General features: G+C 49.7%; 1 protein-coding gene across 1 annotated transcript in view; it reads right to left on the reverse strand.

Annotated features, from left to right (window-relative positions):
- The window catches only part of LOC308511017 (arylsulfatase F-like), a gene marked incomplete at both ends in the record, with an annotated part of 33,989 nt that extends 24,238 nt beyond the window's left edge, over window positions 1-9,751 (reverse strand). Inside the window, 6 exons of the mRNA XM_081081027.1 lie at window positions 1,912-2,034; window positions 2,142-2,340; window positions 3,993-4,115; window positions 5,943-6,064; window positions 7,582-7,731; window positions 9,741-9,751. Of these exons, the coding sequence (XP_080937153.1) occupies window positions 1,912-2,034; window positions 2,142-2,340; window positions 3,993-4,115; window positions 5,943-6,064; window positions 7,582-7,731; window positions 9,741-9,751 (728 nt within the window). The remainder of the gene's footprint in view (window positions 1-1,911; window positions 2,035-2,141; window positions 2,341-3,992; window positions 4,116-5,942; window positions 6,065-7,581; window positions 7,732-9,740) is intronic.
- Window positions 9,752-13,437: the final 3,686 nt, after the last annotated feature.

Here is a 13,437-nt window from a genome sequence, read left to right on the forward strand (position 1 = left end):
GTATTGTGCTAAGTGACTTGAGTCAGACGGAGAAAGACGAACACCATGTGATTCCATTTATAAGTCAAAATTTAAAAAAAAACCACACAAATAAACAGACAAACAAAACAGAGCCACAGATACAGAGAACAGACTCACGGTGGCCAGAGAGGGGAGACGTCGGTCGGCTGGGTGGAAAAAAAGGTGACGTGCTTGAGGAATAAAAATTGGTAGTGACACCGTAGTCACGGCGATGTGAATGACAGCGCAGGGAAGATTGTCAAGAATAGCCTAATAAGTAAGGATGGTGCCCAGTATGGGGAAAATTACTATGTTGTACATTGGCAACTGACAGCGTATTGTACGTCAACTGTAATTTAAAAAGAGAGAGAGAGAGAGAGAGAGAGAGAGAGAGAGAGAGAGAGAGGCACTGATGTTTGGAACCAAAAAAAAAAATCCTTTCTATCCTTACTCAAGTCAATAAACAAAGAGGTTGACATTTTCCCTGGCATAGCTCTTGCCAAGAACAGATTGCTCACAGATCCTTGCAAACACCTACTTTTCCTCCTGCTGTAACTTCTCCCTGGAAGGCAGGCTCGCACCTTCCTTCAACTCGCAAATGACTCATCTTTGAAGATTCAGGCAAGATATCGTTTCGTCAAGAGTGCCTCCCCTCCCTAGCAAATTTGGCTCATGGGATAGAGCTTCGGGCTGCAGACTGGAGGGACCTGGGTTCGATTCCAGTCAAAGGGCGCAGGCCCGGGGTTGCAGGCTGGATCCCCAGGAGGGGGCGTGCAGGAGGCAGCCAGTCAATGATTCTCTGTCATCATGGATGTTTCTTTTTCCTTTCTTTAAAATATATTTTATTGATTTTTTTACAGAGAGGAAGAGAGAGGGATAGAGAGTTAGAAACATTGATGAGAGAGAAACATCGATCAGCTGCCTCCTGCACACTCCCCACCGGGGATGTGCCCGCAACCAAGGTACATGCCCTTGACTGGAATCGAACCCAGGACCCTTGAGTCCGCAGGCTGAAGCTCTATCTACTGAGCAAAACCGGTTAGGGCTCATCATGGGTGTTTCTATGTTTCCATCTCCCTCTCTGAAATCAACAAAAATATATGAAAAACAAAATATACTGCCACCCACCAAAAATATATTTATATGTACTAGTGGCTTGGTGCACGGATTCTGCACATTGAAAGGAAATTAATTAGAAGAAATATGTTAATATCAGTTCTCACCCTTTCTCTATAATAGACGTGTCAGAGATGAAAGAAAATTAGTAAAATGTATACGAAAATAATATATAAATTGATTAATAAATAAACAATAACATGATATATCAACAACAAAGCCAGGATATAAAAAAAACATGATATAAAAACAAAACCTGGTATAAAAACAACATTGATAAAATCAATGACTGATGCCCTGACCGGTTTGGCTCAGTGGATAGAGCATCGACCTGCAGACTCAAGGGTCCCGGGTTCGATTCCAGTCAAGGGCATGTACCTTGGTTGCGGGCACATCCCCAGTAAGGGGCGTGCAGGAGGCAGCTGATCGATGTTTCTCTCTCATCGATGTTTCTCTCTGTCCCTCTCCCTTCCTCTCTGTAAAAAAAAGTCAATAAAATGTATTTAAAAAATAGAAATCACTAAAAATTTAAAAAAATCAATGACCGATAAATTGATTAAACGTATTCTCATATCTTCCTGTTTACCACAGTAAGAGTAAAAACACTTTATATGTATCTCACATGCGCGAGACAACATTTATTTTTAAATTGCCAGTGGGCATCGTATGTACTGGCCGGCCGGCTGGTCGGTCGGTCGGTCGGATGGTCGGTCAATTAGCCTTTTATATATACAGAGAGATACTCATTCCCTTATCTTTTCATGAATCTACAAATAAAAAAAAAATCATCTTTACCTTTCTAAAAAGGAGATCGCCTCCTTCACCATGATGGACCCAGCCCTTTCCGCCTTCATGGGCTGCTCGGTAATTTCCTGCTCCCTCATGAGGAGGCAATTCCAGTAGAGGGTCGACTGGTAACTGTTCAGTTCAACCAGAAGTGGCCCAAGAGAAGGATGAGCAGAACCAGGAAGAGGATGAGGGCCCAGGGAACGCAGAGCGTGCGAGTCAGTTTCCCGAGAGCGAGCGTGAGCGCGGCCAGAGCGACCAGCTGCACACAGACCCAGAGTCGGCCGCTGATGGCTAATTCCGCGTCCCGGGAGGGGTCGGGCCAGCACGTGTCGTACAGACTGAATGGCATGCCGTAGAAGTAATCGAACCCGTAGTGAGACGGGTGGTGGCAGTGGTCATTTCGGGAGTGACAGTTTAAGCCCTGATGCCATTTCCCTGAAATTAAACACACACACACACACAGATCACACATAACATGCTCACCTATGACAAAGACCATGAGATCATTTTTCATTTGAAGCAATAGGCCAGCGCACAAAAATGGAGTAGCACATATTTTTCTTTTCCTTCAACATTGAAGTTCAGCACAGACTCCCTTTTGGCTCTTGGTATTTGTCTGAAAATCTGGTTTCTCGTTCACAGAGAGAATGAGAAATAGTCACGATAGAGGTGCATGATAGAGCCAGGGTAGAGGATAGATGATGGACGTCTAGGTAGGTAGGTAGGTAGGTAGGTAGGTAGGTAGGTAGATATTAGATAGTGAGAAAGATATGATAGAAGGTAAATGGATGAGACGGTGGGTGAATGAATGGATATATATAGAGAGAAAAGTGACAGATGACAGATAGATTAGATAGATACATCGATAGAGAGATAGATGATACATGAGTGGACGATCAGACCACAGGCAGAGGTAATTAGAGGCGATCAGGCAGGCAGGCAGGCAAGCGGTTAGGAGCCAGTAGTCACAGACTGTGAGAGGGATGTCCGACTGCCGGTTTAGGCCCGATTGGGGTCAGGCCTAAGCCGGCAGTCGGACATCCCCCGAGGGGTCCCCAGATTGGAGAAGGTGCTGGCCGGGTTAAGGGACACCCAGCCCCATGCATGAATTTTGTGCACGTGAATGGCTTCCTCCATGTGAATGCGAGTTCACTTTTTGAATAATAAGAATTATATGTCACAGTTGGGGGGAGGGAGGGCATTGGGATTTCAGAGACACAAGTGGGGCGTGGCCAAGAAAAGGATGGGAGCCTTGACTTTAGACCATGGCTACAAGGTGCAGATATTTTTTTTGATGGAATTAAAGCTCGACCTTCCATAAAAAGTCAATGGCGCTGCCTGGGCTCGGCTAACATGGCTCAGTGGTTGAGCATCCACCTAGGAACCAGGAGGTCAGGGTTCGATTCCTGGTCAAGGGCACGTGCCCGGGTTGCAGGCTCCATCCCCAGTAGGGGGCGTGCAGGAGGCAGCCGATCAGTGATTCTCTCTCATCATGGATGTTTCTCTCTCTCTCTCTCTCTCTCTCTCTCTCTCTCTCTCTCTCTCTCTCTCTTCATCTCCCTTCCTCACTCTGAAATCAATAAAAATAGATTAAAAAAAAAACACCTAATGATGCTAATGTTATTTGTGTATCCATGGGTGAACTCATTACATGTCTTAAATGATGCCTGGTGGATGAGATGCAGGATTTCGGAGCCTGCAAAGAAGGGAGAGAGAGAGAGAGAGAGAGAGAGAGAGAGAGAGAGAGAGAGAGAGAGAGAGAACCATCCTAAATCTTTATCGTAGAGCATCTTGACCTGTGCAAAGATGAAGGACACACAGGGTGACCCCGAAACATGTGCGATGAACATCTGGAAAGACCTGGGGGTGAGGTGGGAAGGGGTCTTGCCTCATGCTCGAGTTATGCCTGCAATGGATGGGTTTATATCATTTAGGACACACTGTGTGTGTGTGTGTGTGTGTGTGTGTGTGTGTGTGTGTGTGTGTGTGTGTGTAGGGAGCTTCGTTAATTGCAGGTCGCCCATGAGCCAAGCAAAATGATGACAGAGACTTCTGGAGGAGGCAGCGAGCAATCAATGGCTGCTTACCGATGATCGCCGTGCTGTATCCTTGCTCCTTGGCCAAATGTGCAAATGTGGTCTCGTTACGCGGGAGTCCAGAAAGGCCCGCCAGAGAGACGATGATGCGGTCGTTTCCATCGGAAACCATTCCTAGAGGGGACGGAAAAACACGATCCAGGTGGACACCATGGGTAGGTAGGTGCTCATCACAGTCCTGCCTGGAGGGTGGGGAGCTCGGAAGGTGGACAGAGGATGAACGGGGAAGGGGTGTCAAGGTGTGGGGGAGGAGATGGTGTTCTCCAAAGACAAAACTCACACGGGTCCCTAATGCAAAACCCCTTTAAACCCTTGTACACACACACACACACACACACACACACACACCCATGACACCTTCAGATACACCCCAACCCACTGTCCCCCGCTCCCATAGACAATGGCTGATGGAACATCTAACCTGCACCTGCCCTCAACTGGAGAATATATGCCTCAGAAAAGAAGTCGAGAAATGAAATCTTGCTGGTGCTGGGCTGGTGTGGCTCAGTGGTTGAGCGTGGACCCATGAACCAGGAGGTCCTGGTTTGATGCCCAGGCGGGACACATGCCTGGATTGTGGGCTCGATCCCCAGTAGAAGGTGTGCAAGAGGCAGCCGATCAGTGTTTCTCTCATCATTCATGTTTCTCTCTCTCTCCCTTCTCCTCTCTCTCCAAAAATCAATAGAAACCTATTTAATAAACAGAACAAGAAAAATGAAATCTTATGAAGACTTCAGACTCTTGTGTGTCTACTAGCAATTCTTGCTAACAATAGAGTCTAGTTCTATTTGTAGGACAGATGTGTACGCTCACTTCCTGGCCAGAACCTGAAGTTGGGGCATCTCCGGAGAGTAGACACGTTGGTTTTGAACCCCCAATGACTAGGGTGGATGTCCAGTAGGTGGGTGGGGCCATTCACCCTGAGACTAAAGACTCATCATTCATGGGCAAGAAACAGAAGAAAGCCAAGGAAGTTTTCGAAGGATTCGGGAGCAGAAGAACACCCCGAGATTGCCAACAGGGGTCCCTGGTGGGTCGTTGAAATCGGGGAGACTTTGCTCGATTCCGTTGGCCGTGATGGCAGGATCCTGGGAGTATTTCACATTCTTGAGCCATCGAGCTCGGGCCTGGACAGTTCTCCAAACGGATCCATCCCGACTTCCTTCCAAAATACGGGGCCGACTCAGGGAGTGGAAACAAAATTGAGTAACACGGGACAAAGCAGGTAAAGATGGAAAAAAACCAAAACAAACAAACATTTTCAGATAAACATCAGGAGAGAAAACTAGGTCAGGAAGTCTTGGCGAGCCAGCTGCGTCGATAAAAATCAGGAGAGCTGCCGAAACCGGTTTGGCTCAGTGGATAGAGCGTCGGCCTGCAGACTGAAAGGTCCCGGGTTCGATTCCGGTCAAGGGCATGTACCTGGGTTGCGGGCATATCCCCAGTAGGGAGTGTGCAGGAGGCAGCTTATCAATGTTTCTCTCTCATCGATGTTTCTAACTCTCTATCTCTCTCCCTTTCTCTCTGTGAAAAATCAATAAAATATATTAAAAAAAAAAAAGACCGATCTTATCATTTAAAAAAAAAAAAATCAGGAGAGCTAATCGGGGCAGGAATCCTCAGAGAGCGCGCGCCTATCTGCTTTCAAATTTTTATTTATTTATTTTTTTAAATATTTTTATGGATTTCAGAGAGGAAGGGAGATGGAGAGAGAGAGAGAGAGAAACATCCATGAGGAGAGAGAATCATGGACCGGCCGCCTCCTGCACGCCCCCCACTGGGGATGGAGCCCACAACCCAGGCCTGTGCCCTGGGTGGGAATCCAACTGGGAACCTCCTGGTTCATCGGTCAACGCCCAACCACTGAGCCACACTTGCCGAGCCATGCCCCCAGTTCTAACGGGACAGCAGAGCGGGGCCGGGGGTCCCCCGTTCACACACCTGATCGGATCGGGTACCTTCCCGTGAGGAAAGCGGACCGGCTTGGGGTGCACACGGAGGCAGCGGCGATGTGCTGGGTCAGCTGGACACCATCTCTGGCTAAGCTGTCGATGTTGGGGGTCCTGGAAAGGGAGATGGAGGGGACACTGAAGAATTGGGGTGGGAGAAGAGAGAGAGAGAGAGAGAGAGAGACATAGATAGAGGGCGGGGAGGGAATGGTGGGGAGGGAGTGACAGAGGCAGAGACAGACAGAGAGACACAGAGAAACACACACACACAAAGATCTGAAGGTTAAAAACATCTATTCCACCCTGGCCAGTGTGGCTCAGTGGATAGAGCGTCGCCCTGTGGACTGAAGGGTCCCGGGTTCGATTCCCGGTCAAGGGCATGGACCTTGGTTGCGGGCACATCCCCAGTAGGGGGCAGGCAGGAGGCAGCTGATCGATGTTTCTCTCTCGTCGATGTTTCTAACTCTCTATGCCTCTCCTTCTCCCTTCCTCTCTGTACAAAATCAATAAAATATATACATATTTTTTAAAAAATCTGTTTCCTATAATTTCCTGAGCTTAATTGGGAAGAAAACATACCTTGGAATGCAAACCCAATTCTACTTTTTTGGGGGGGAAGCTGTTGTTTTTTGCAGAACTTGTAGAATTGGGTTTTGCAAATCAAATATATATATATATATATATATATATATATATATATATATATATATATATTCCTAATATCAAATATAATAAAATGTAACCTGCACCAATAAAAGCCTAGGTGGTCTTTACGCACTTGCACGATGCCCTCACGTCATCACAGGATGGCCACCACCAGATGGCCAGCAGGGGAGGGCAGTTGGGGGCTATTGGGCCAGCAAGGGAGGGCAGTTGGGGGTGATCAGGCCAGCAGGGGATCAGTTAGGTGTCAATCAGGCCAGCAGGGGAGCGGTTAGGGGGTGATCATGCTGGCAGGGGATCAGTTAGGTGTCAATCAGGCCAGCAGGGGAGTGGTTAGGGGGTGATCATGCTGCAGGCAGAAGCGGTGAGGGGCAGTCAGACAGGCAGGCAGGCGAGCGGTTAGGAGCCATCAGTCCTGGATTGTGAGAGGGATGTCTGACTGCTGGCTTAGGCCCGATCCCGCCGTCGTCAGACATCCTACCAGGGGTCCCCGATTGGAGAGGGTGCAGGCCGGGCTGACACACACCGCGCCCCATGCACGAATTTCGTGCACCAGAGCCTCTAGTCAAATATAATAAAAGCCTAATATGCAAATCAACAAGACTGTGGAATGACTGGCCACCAGGGAGCAGTTGGTCAACACAGGAGCAGCCCCCGGGCCAGCCAAGGCAGGTGTTGGCGGGGCCTCCCGATCGCCCCACAGATCAGCCCTGACCATCAGCCAGGTCTAGGGACCCCACCCGTGCACGAATTCCATGCACCGGGCCTCCAGTAGATAATAAAATTAAGACACATAAAGGTGAGGTAAGTTGTCCGAGGTTGCACAACCGTGAGTCCAGAATCAAGACTCAAATCCACATGCATTTACTATGACCTCGCTCTCAAAGACGACGCCAACAAAATAACGTTGCCGTTGCAGGGAGAAGCGGTCATGAGAGGCATCCACCCTCCCAGCCTCGAGGACACACCTGAGGGTGTCGTTTCCATAGCAGCCCAGGTCTCCGATCCCATAATCATCGGCCATTATCAGGACGATATTCGGCTTGTCATCGTCCGCCCTTTGCGACTGGCCCACGGTGAGGAGTAACCACATCCAAGACAGGGACGCCCAGCACCTCCTGAAAAACAAGCACGTGTTGTAAGGAAACACCCTCTTCTGGATGGTTCCAGGGTCCATGTTCCACGCCGACGTCACCTTCTGTGAAGGGAACAGGGTAGGTGGGACGCCAGGCACATGTCCCGGGACAGGGCCTACGGGCTTCTCTCTCCAGGTCCATGCCGCTCATGGCTGTTGAACGGTACCCACCCTGCTCAGGGGCCGGCTCTCCTGGGTTCTCAGCACGCTCAAACGCATTGCTGTTCTAGGAGGTGGAATCCGAAATCGTAAATTTGCTCGGAGACGAAGCATCTACTCCTCGGGTGAGAGGCGCTATGTCGGAGGAGGTGGTGTTGGTGGTTATGCTGCTGACTTATGCTTATGATTTTCAGATTTCTGACATGTGTTATGTTGATATTGCACAGACTAATGCAATGATGCTCCCGGTTAATTTGTTGACTCATGGTTAAGGTCACATGGCTAAGACGTATGCGGTTATGTTACTGGTTGTGTTGCTGACTCCCCTCACGTGAAAATGTAATTGTCTGTGGCTATACCAGCTTTGCTGGAAAAAAAAATTGGTAGAAGACCAGAAACACAAAGAAAAAGGCGCCCCAAAATAAAGGAAAATGCGGGGGGAGGGCATGGAGGAAAGATGAATCCTGGAATCTGGACACGGATTTAGTGCGCTTCCTAATTGTGTTCAGTCCCAGCTCAAGTCCTGATTTCTCAAACACATTCTATGTAGTAAAAGCCTAATAGGCTAAGTGTCTGGTCGACCAGTTGGCCGTTCAACCCATCAAAGCGTAATACGCAAATGATATGCTACAGCCGCTCAACCTCTCGCTATGACGTGCACTGACCACCAGGGGGCAAACAGGCAACCCGTTGGCCAGTCGCTATGACGCGCACTGACCACCAGGGGGCAGACACTCCGACCGGTAGGTTAGCTTGCTGCTGGGGTCCAGCTGAACAGGACTGTACGAGATGGGCCAGCTGCCCCCTGCAGCCCTCCCGTGGTCCATCCCCAGTGGGCCAACCTTCTGCGTCCCTCTCTAGCCCTGATGGTGCACTTGTGGGGTCCCTTTCCTGGCCTGTGCCCTCTCTCAACCCAGGACCCCTTGGGGGATGTCGGAGAGCCTGTTTCGGCCCAATCCTGCAGGACAGGCCGAGAGACCCCACTGGTGCACGAATTCGTGCACCGGGCCTCTAGTAAAAAATATTTCTCTTCCTATTGGGTCTCTACCAGATATCAGGTAATGGATATTGGATCCATTGGTTCAATCTCTATGCTGTCTTTTTTCATAATGTAAGACCATCGTTAAATATTTACTCTGGGAAAGAGGAGGGTAGAAAGATTCCCTGACTCTATCTGTTCCCAGACCCTTTATAAATCCTCTGATACAATTGTTGACTCAAGATTGAAACTCTGCTTTTCCCAAACTTTCCACCCCCCAAAACTGTTAACAAGAAGTCTACGGCCAGGACTGTGTCTATGGACAAACCATGATAATTACAGAAACGCTTTCATCTTCCCCAAAATGATTGCGTTGTTTCTCTCAATTCCTGTTTGTACAACATCTCAAAATAATACAGACCCTGGCCAGGTAGCTCAGATGCTTAGAGCATCGTGCTGATATGACAAGGTTGCGAGTTCGATCCCTGGTCAGGGCACACACAAGAATCACCCAATGAGTGCATGAGTAAGTGGAACCACAAATATCTCTCTCTCTCTCTCTCTCTCTCTCTCTCTCTCTCTCTCTCTCCCCCCCTTTCAAATCAATCAATAAATATAAAATAAATGTGTTGGAAATTGGCCATTTCTATTTGTTTCAATTGTCTATATCTCTCCTACTTCCTTTTTTCATTGTGGACTTACTGAACCCGGAAGATCAATGTAGACTTTGACAGCTAACCACATAATGAATGCACAATAGTGCATGCCTCTAGCTATCGAGCTGACTTCACAAATACCACAAAATTACCCAGCAGCATCAGTGCGTTTGCCCGGTGGCGTATTGCTTCCCGTACCTGAGCGTCATCTTGGAGATCTGAGTACCTTCTTATTTTCTTTGGCCGAAGATCGAAGCTCCTGGAAAGAAAAGTGTGTCATCTTTGGGTTGCCTAAGTCAGCTCCCGTTTGGAAATGCTCCCTGAGTTTGGGGATCCTATCTCTACTTCCAGCAATTAAAAACTGGTTTTCTGACACTCTCATGGCATAAGCCCCAAGCTCTCAATTACTTGTATCTCTTGGCCCATTAAGGAAGAGCTTGAGCTGTGCCAAGTTCTGGGGCCATCCAGGTCCTTTGTGGGGTGTGAGTTACTTGGCTCCGTCCCTAAACCTACCCTCAGACAGGCCTCGTGAGCACATGACCTCAAGAAGAGGCAGAACCTCGGAGTTTAATCTCACCACATCTACGTGGAATGAACTCGGATCCCCTGAAAAGACGCGATGTCTTTATCTCCTTCTGTGGTTGGCCATTAGTCCAAAGGGAGACCATTAATTAGTGATTTTAGGAAAGCTAGGTGTTGTTACACACTTGGGGGGTGCGCTGCGATGACCAAGGGACATGATAGCAAAAGTCATTGCCGTGAAAGAAAAGGAGCAAAACCCAGAAATTCCATCGGTAAGTCATGACCCGTGTTTGAACCTTTAAATTCAACTAGGTACTTCATGCTAATCGCCTCCTTCACACATCCATCCGAAGAACCCCGAAACAGCCGTCAGAAAGAATATGTGCACCCCTCTGTTCATAGCTGCACGATTTACAGTCGCTAAGATCTGGAAACAGCCCAAGTGCCCATCAGCAGGTGAGTGGATAAAACAGCTGGGGTCCGGCGACACCGTGGAATAGTATGCAGCCCTGAAAAAGGAGGAGGGTCTCGTATCCTTTGGGACAGCACGGAGGGACCCGGAGAGCATGATGCTAAGTGACATAAGCCAGTCAGAGAAAGACTCATATCCCATGACCTCACTCCTATGGGGAATCCAATGAACAAAATAAACTGATGGAAAGAATAATAGAACCAGAGAGTTGGATACAAGTCTGAATTGTCGAATTGACGAATCTCAAAAGGAAGGGAGTGGGTGAGGGGATGGGAAGAGATTAACTAAAGACCTTAAATGCATACTAGAGGCCCCAGTGCTTGAATTCGTGCACCAGTGGGGTCCCTCGGCCTGGCCCGCGGGATCGGGCTGAAATCAGCTCTCCAACATCCCCCGAGGGGTCCCGGATGGCAAGAGGGTGCAGGCCAGGCCGAGGGACACCACCGTTGCACGACGGGGGCCGGGGAGGGACGAGGGAGGTTGCCCAGCCAGGGAGGGACCATAGGGGGGCTCCAGGGCGTGCTCGGCTCATCTCACTCAGTCCCGATCGGCCGGACCCCAGCAGCAAGCCAACCTACCGGTCTGAGCATCTGCCCCCTGGTGGTCAGTGCACGTCATAGCGAGCAGTTGAGCGGCCTTAGCAGATCATTAGCATATTACGCTTTGATTGGTTGAACGGACGGCCGGACAACTGGACTCTTAGCATATTAGGTTTTTATTATTTAGGATATGAGTAGCCAACGGGCACAGACAATACTGTGGGGATCTGGAGAGGGGCTTCGGCCGGGGGGTGGGGGACAGAGATAGGGAAACGGGTGACATCGATCATAGTGTCAACAACAGCCCAGCCCCTGTGGCTCAGTGGATGATCATCGACCTATGAGCCAGGAGGTCCCGGGTTCGATTCCCGGTCAAGGGCACAGGCCCGGGTTGCAGGCTCCATCCCCAGTCGGGGGGCGTGCAGGAGGCAGCCGTTCCATGATGCTCTCTCCTCATGGATGTTTCTCTCTCTTCCTCTCCCTGAAATCAATAAAAAACCTATTATTATTTTTTTTTAAAAAAAAGGAGAGAAGGAAGGAGATCTCTACCCATAGATCTACTCTAGCATCTACTCACCCATCTGCTCGAGTCTCTGACTCATCCGTCTCCCGAGGGCGGGCCCTGCCCATGGGTGAAGTTTTGGAATTCACACACACACACACCTTGCCGGCCGCACACCCGAAATCTTGGCCGGTTCCGATGAGGGATCCTTGTTGCTACCTGTCTTTCTATTTTTGCGGCATTTTTAAGCGCCTGTTCTTTGATTTTCAATGCACCAGACGGGAGGGAGACGACCCCAGTGAAAGCTGAAGAACCGGTCTGTGCCCGTCTGTCTGTCTGTCTATCTCTGTCTCTCTATCTCTCTCTCTCTGTCTCTATTTCTGTCTCTTTCTCCCTATTTCTCTATCTCTCTATGTCTCTATCTCTCTATATATATCTGTCTCTGTTTCTCTCTTTCTCTATCTCTGTCTGTCTCTGTCTCTCTCTCCGTGTCTCTCTCTGTCTGTCTCTCTCCTGGTAAGCTCAGCTGTCTGCTGGCAGGTGCGCTGTGCTAAGTCCCACCTCCTGAAGAAATGACCAACCTTTATTCCATCATAAATCCCCCCCGAGGGGTCACCCCAGAGGCCATGTTGTCGTCACCCCGAGAACCCCATGGGCCGGTCCCCACACCAGATCTTGCAGGAATGGGCTGAGATCCGCCCCAAAACACCTGCCCGGACTCACCTGTCCGCGACGGGTGTCTACCTGATCCAGGGACAAAACAGAAAGGCCGTCCTGGGGGGCATGGGACCCTCCCGGCGGCCACGGGGCACCTGTCCCCAAACCCCAGCCCTGATGCAATTCTGCTGAGTCCAGTGAGAAGGTAGGTCTTCCCGGGTAGAAGGAGTTCCCCCGGGGAGACTCACCTTTGGGATATGCAAATGAGGCTGTTCGTCCTCCCCTCCCCCCGATTTGCATAATCCAGGTTGAAAAAAAAACCAAACATAAACACAAACACACCTGCCAACTGGCTCACCGTGGGCGAGACCTCGTCTGATCTGCGCCCAGGGCAAGTGATGTCGATAAAACGTCAACAACATTAACAAAAAACTCACTGAATTTCCGAGGCCCAAATGCTCAGGGGAAAGGGAACCCCCCTTCCCCCAACACGCTGTGGGTTCCGATCAAATAATTGAATCCACCCCCGGCCGGTGTGGCTCAGCGGGTAGAGTGCCAGCCGGCGGACTGAAGGGTCCCGGGTTCGATTCCTGCCACAACCGTGTCCCTCTGTTGCGGGCTCCTCCCTGGCCCGCCCCCGGCCGTGATTAGGGTGCACGTGTGGGAGGCAACCCATCCATGTGTCTCTCTCCCATCGATGTTTCTCTCTATCTCTCCCTCTCTCTCCCACTCTCTCCGAAAATCAAGGGGAAAAAAGCCTCGGGTGAGGATTTAAAAAAGAAAATTGAGTCCACACACCTGTCTCCTGGGAACCGACCTTTGCACGACTTCGCAACCGACATCTCGTTTTGCTTAGACCACATCCCACTTGCTCAGAACATTTCCTTTACCCTTCAAACCCCCCAGAGTTTTTTGCTCAGAAAAAGCCTATAGACTCCTCTCTTCTCTCTCTCTCTCTCTCTCTCTCTCTCTCTCTCTCTCTCTCTCTTTCTTTTTTCTTGAAATACTAGAGGCCCGGTGCATGAATTCATGCACCAGTGGGGTCCCTTGGCCTGGCCTGCAGGATTGGTCTGGAACTGGCTCTCAGAGGCTGGTTGACCAGTCGACTGTCTGCCCCCTGGTGGTCAGTGCACGTCATAGCGACTGGTCGACCGGTTGACTGTCTGCCCCCTGGTGGTCAGTGCATGTCATAGCGACTGGTCA

The sequence above is a fragment of the Myotis nattereri genome (genome assembly GCF_964212035.1).
Source record: "Myotis nattereri genome assembly, chromosome: X".
In the NCBI taxonomy this organism is placed as follows: domain Eukaryota; kingdom Metazoa; phylum Chordata; class Mammalia; order Chiroptera; family Vespertilionidae; genus Myotis; species Myotis nattereri.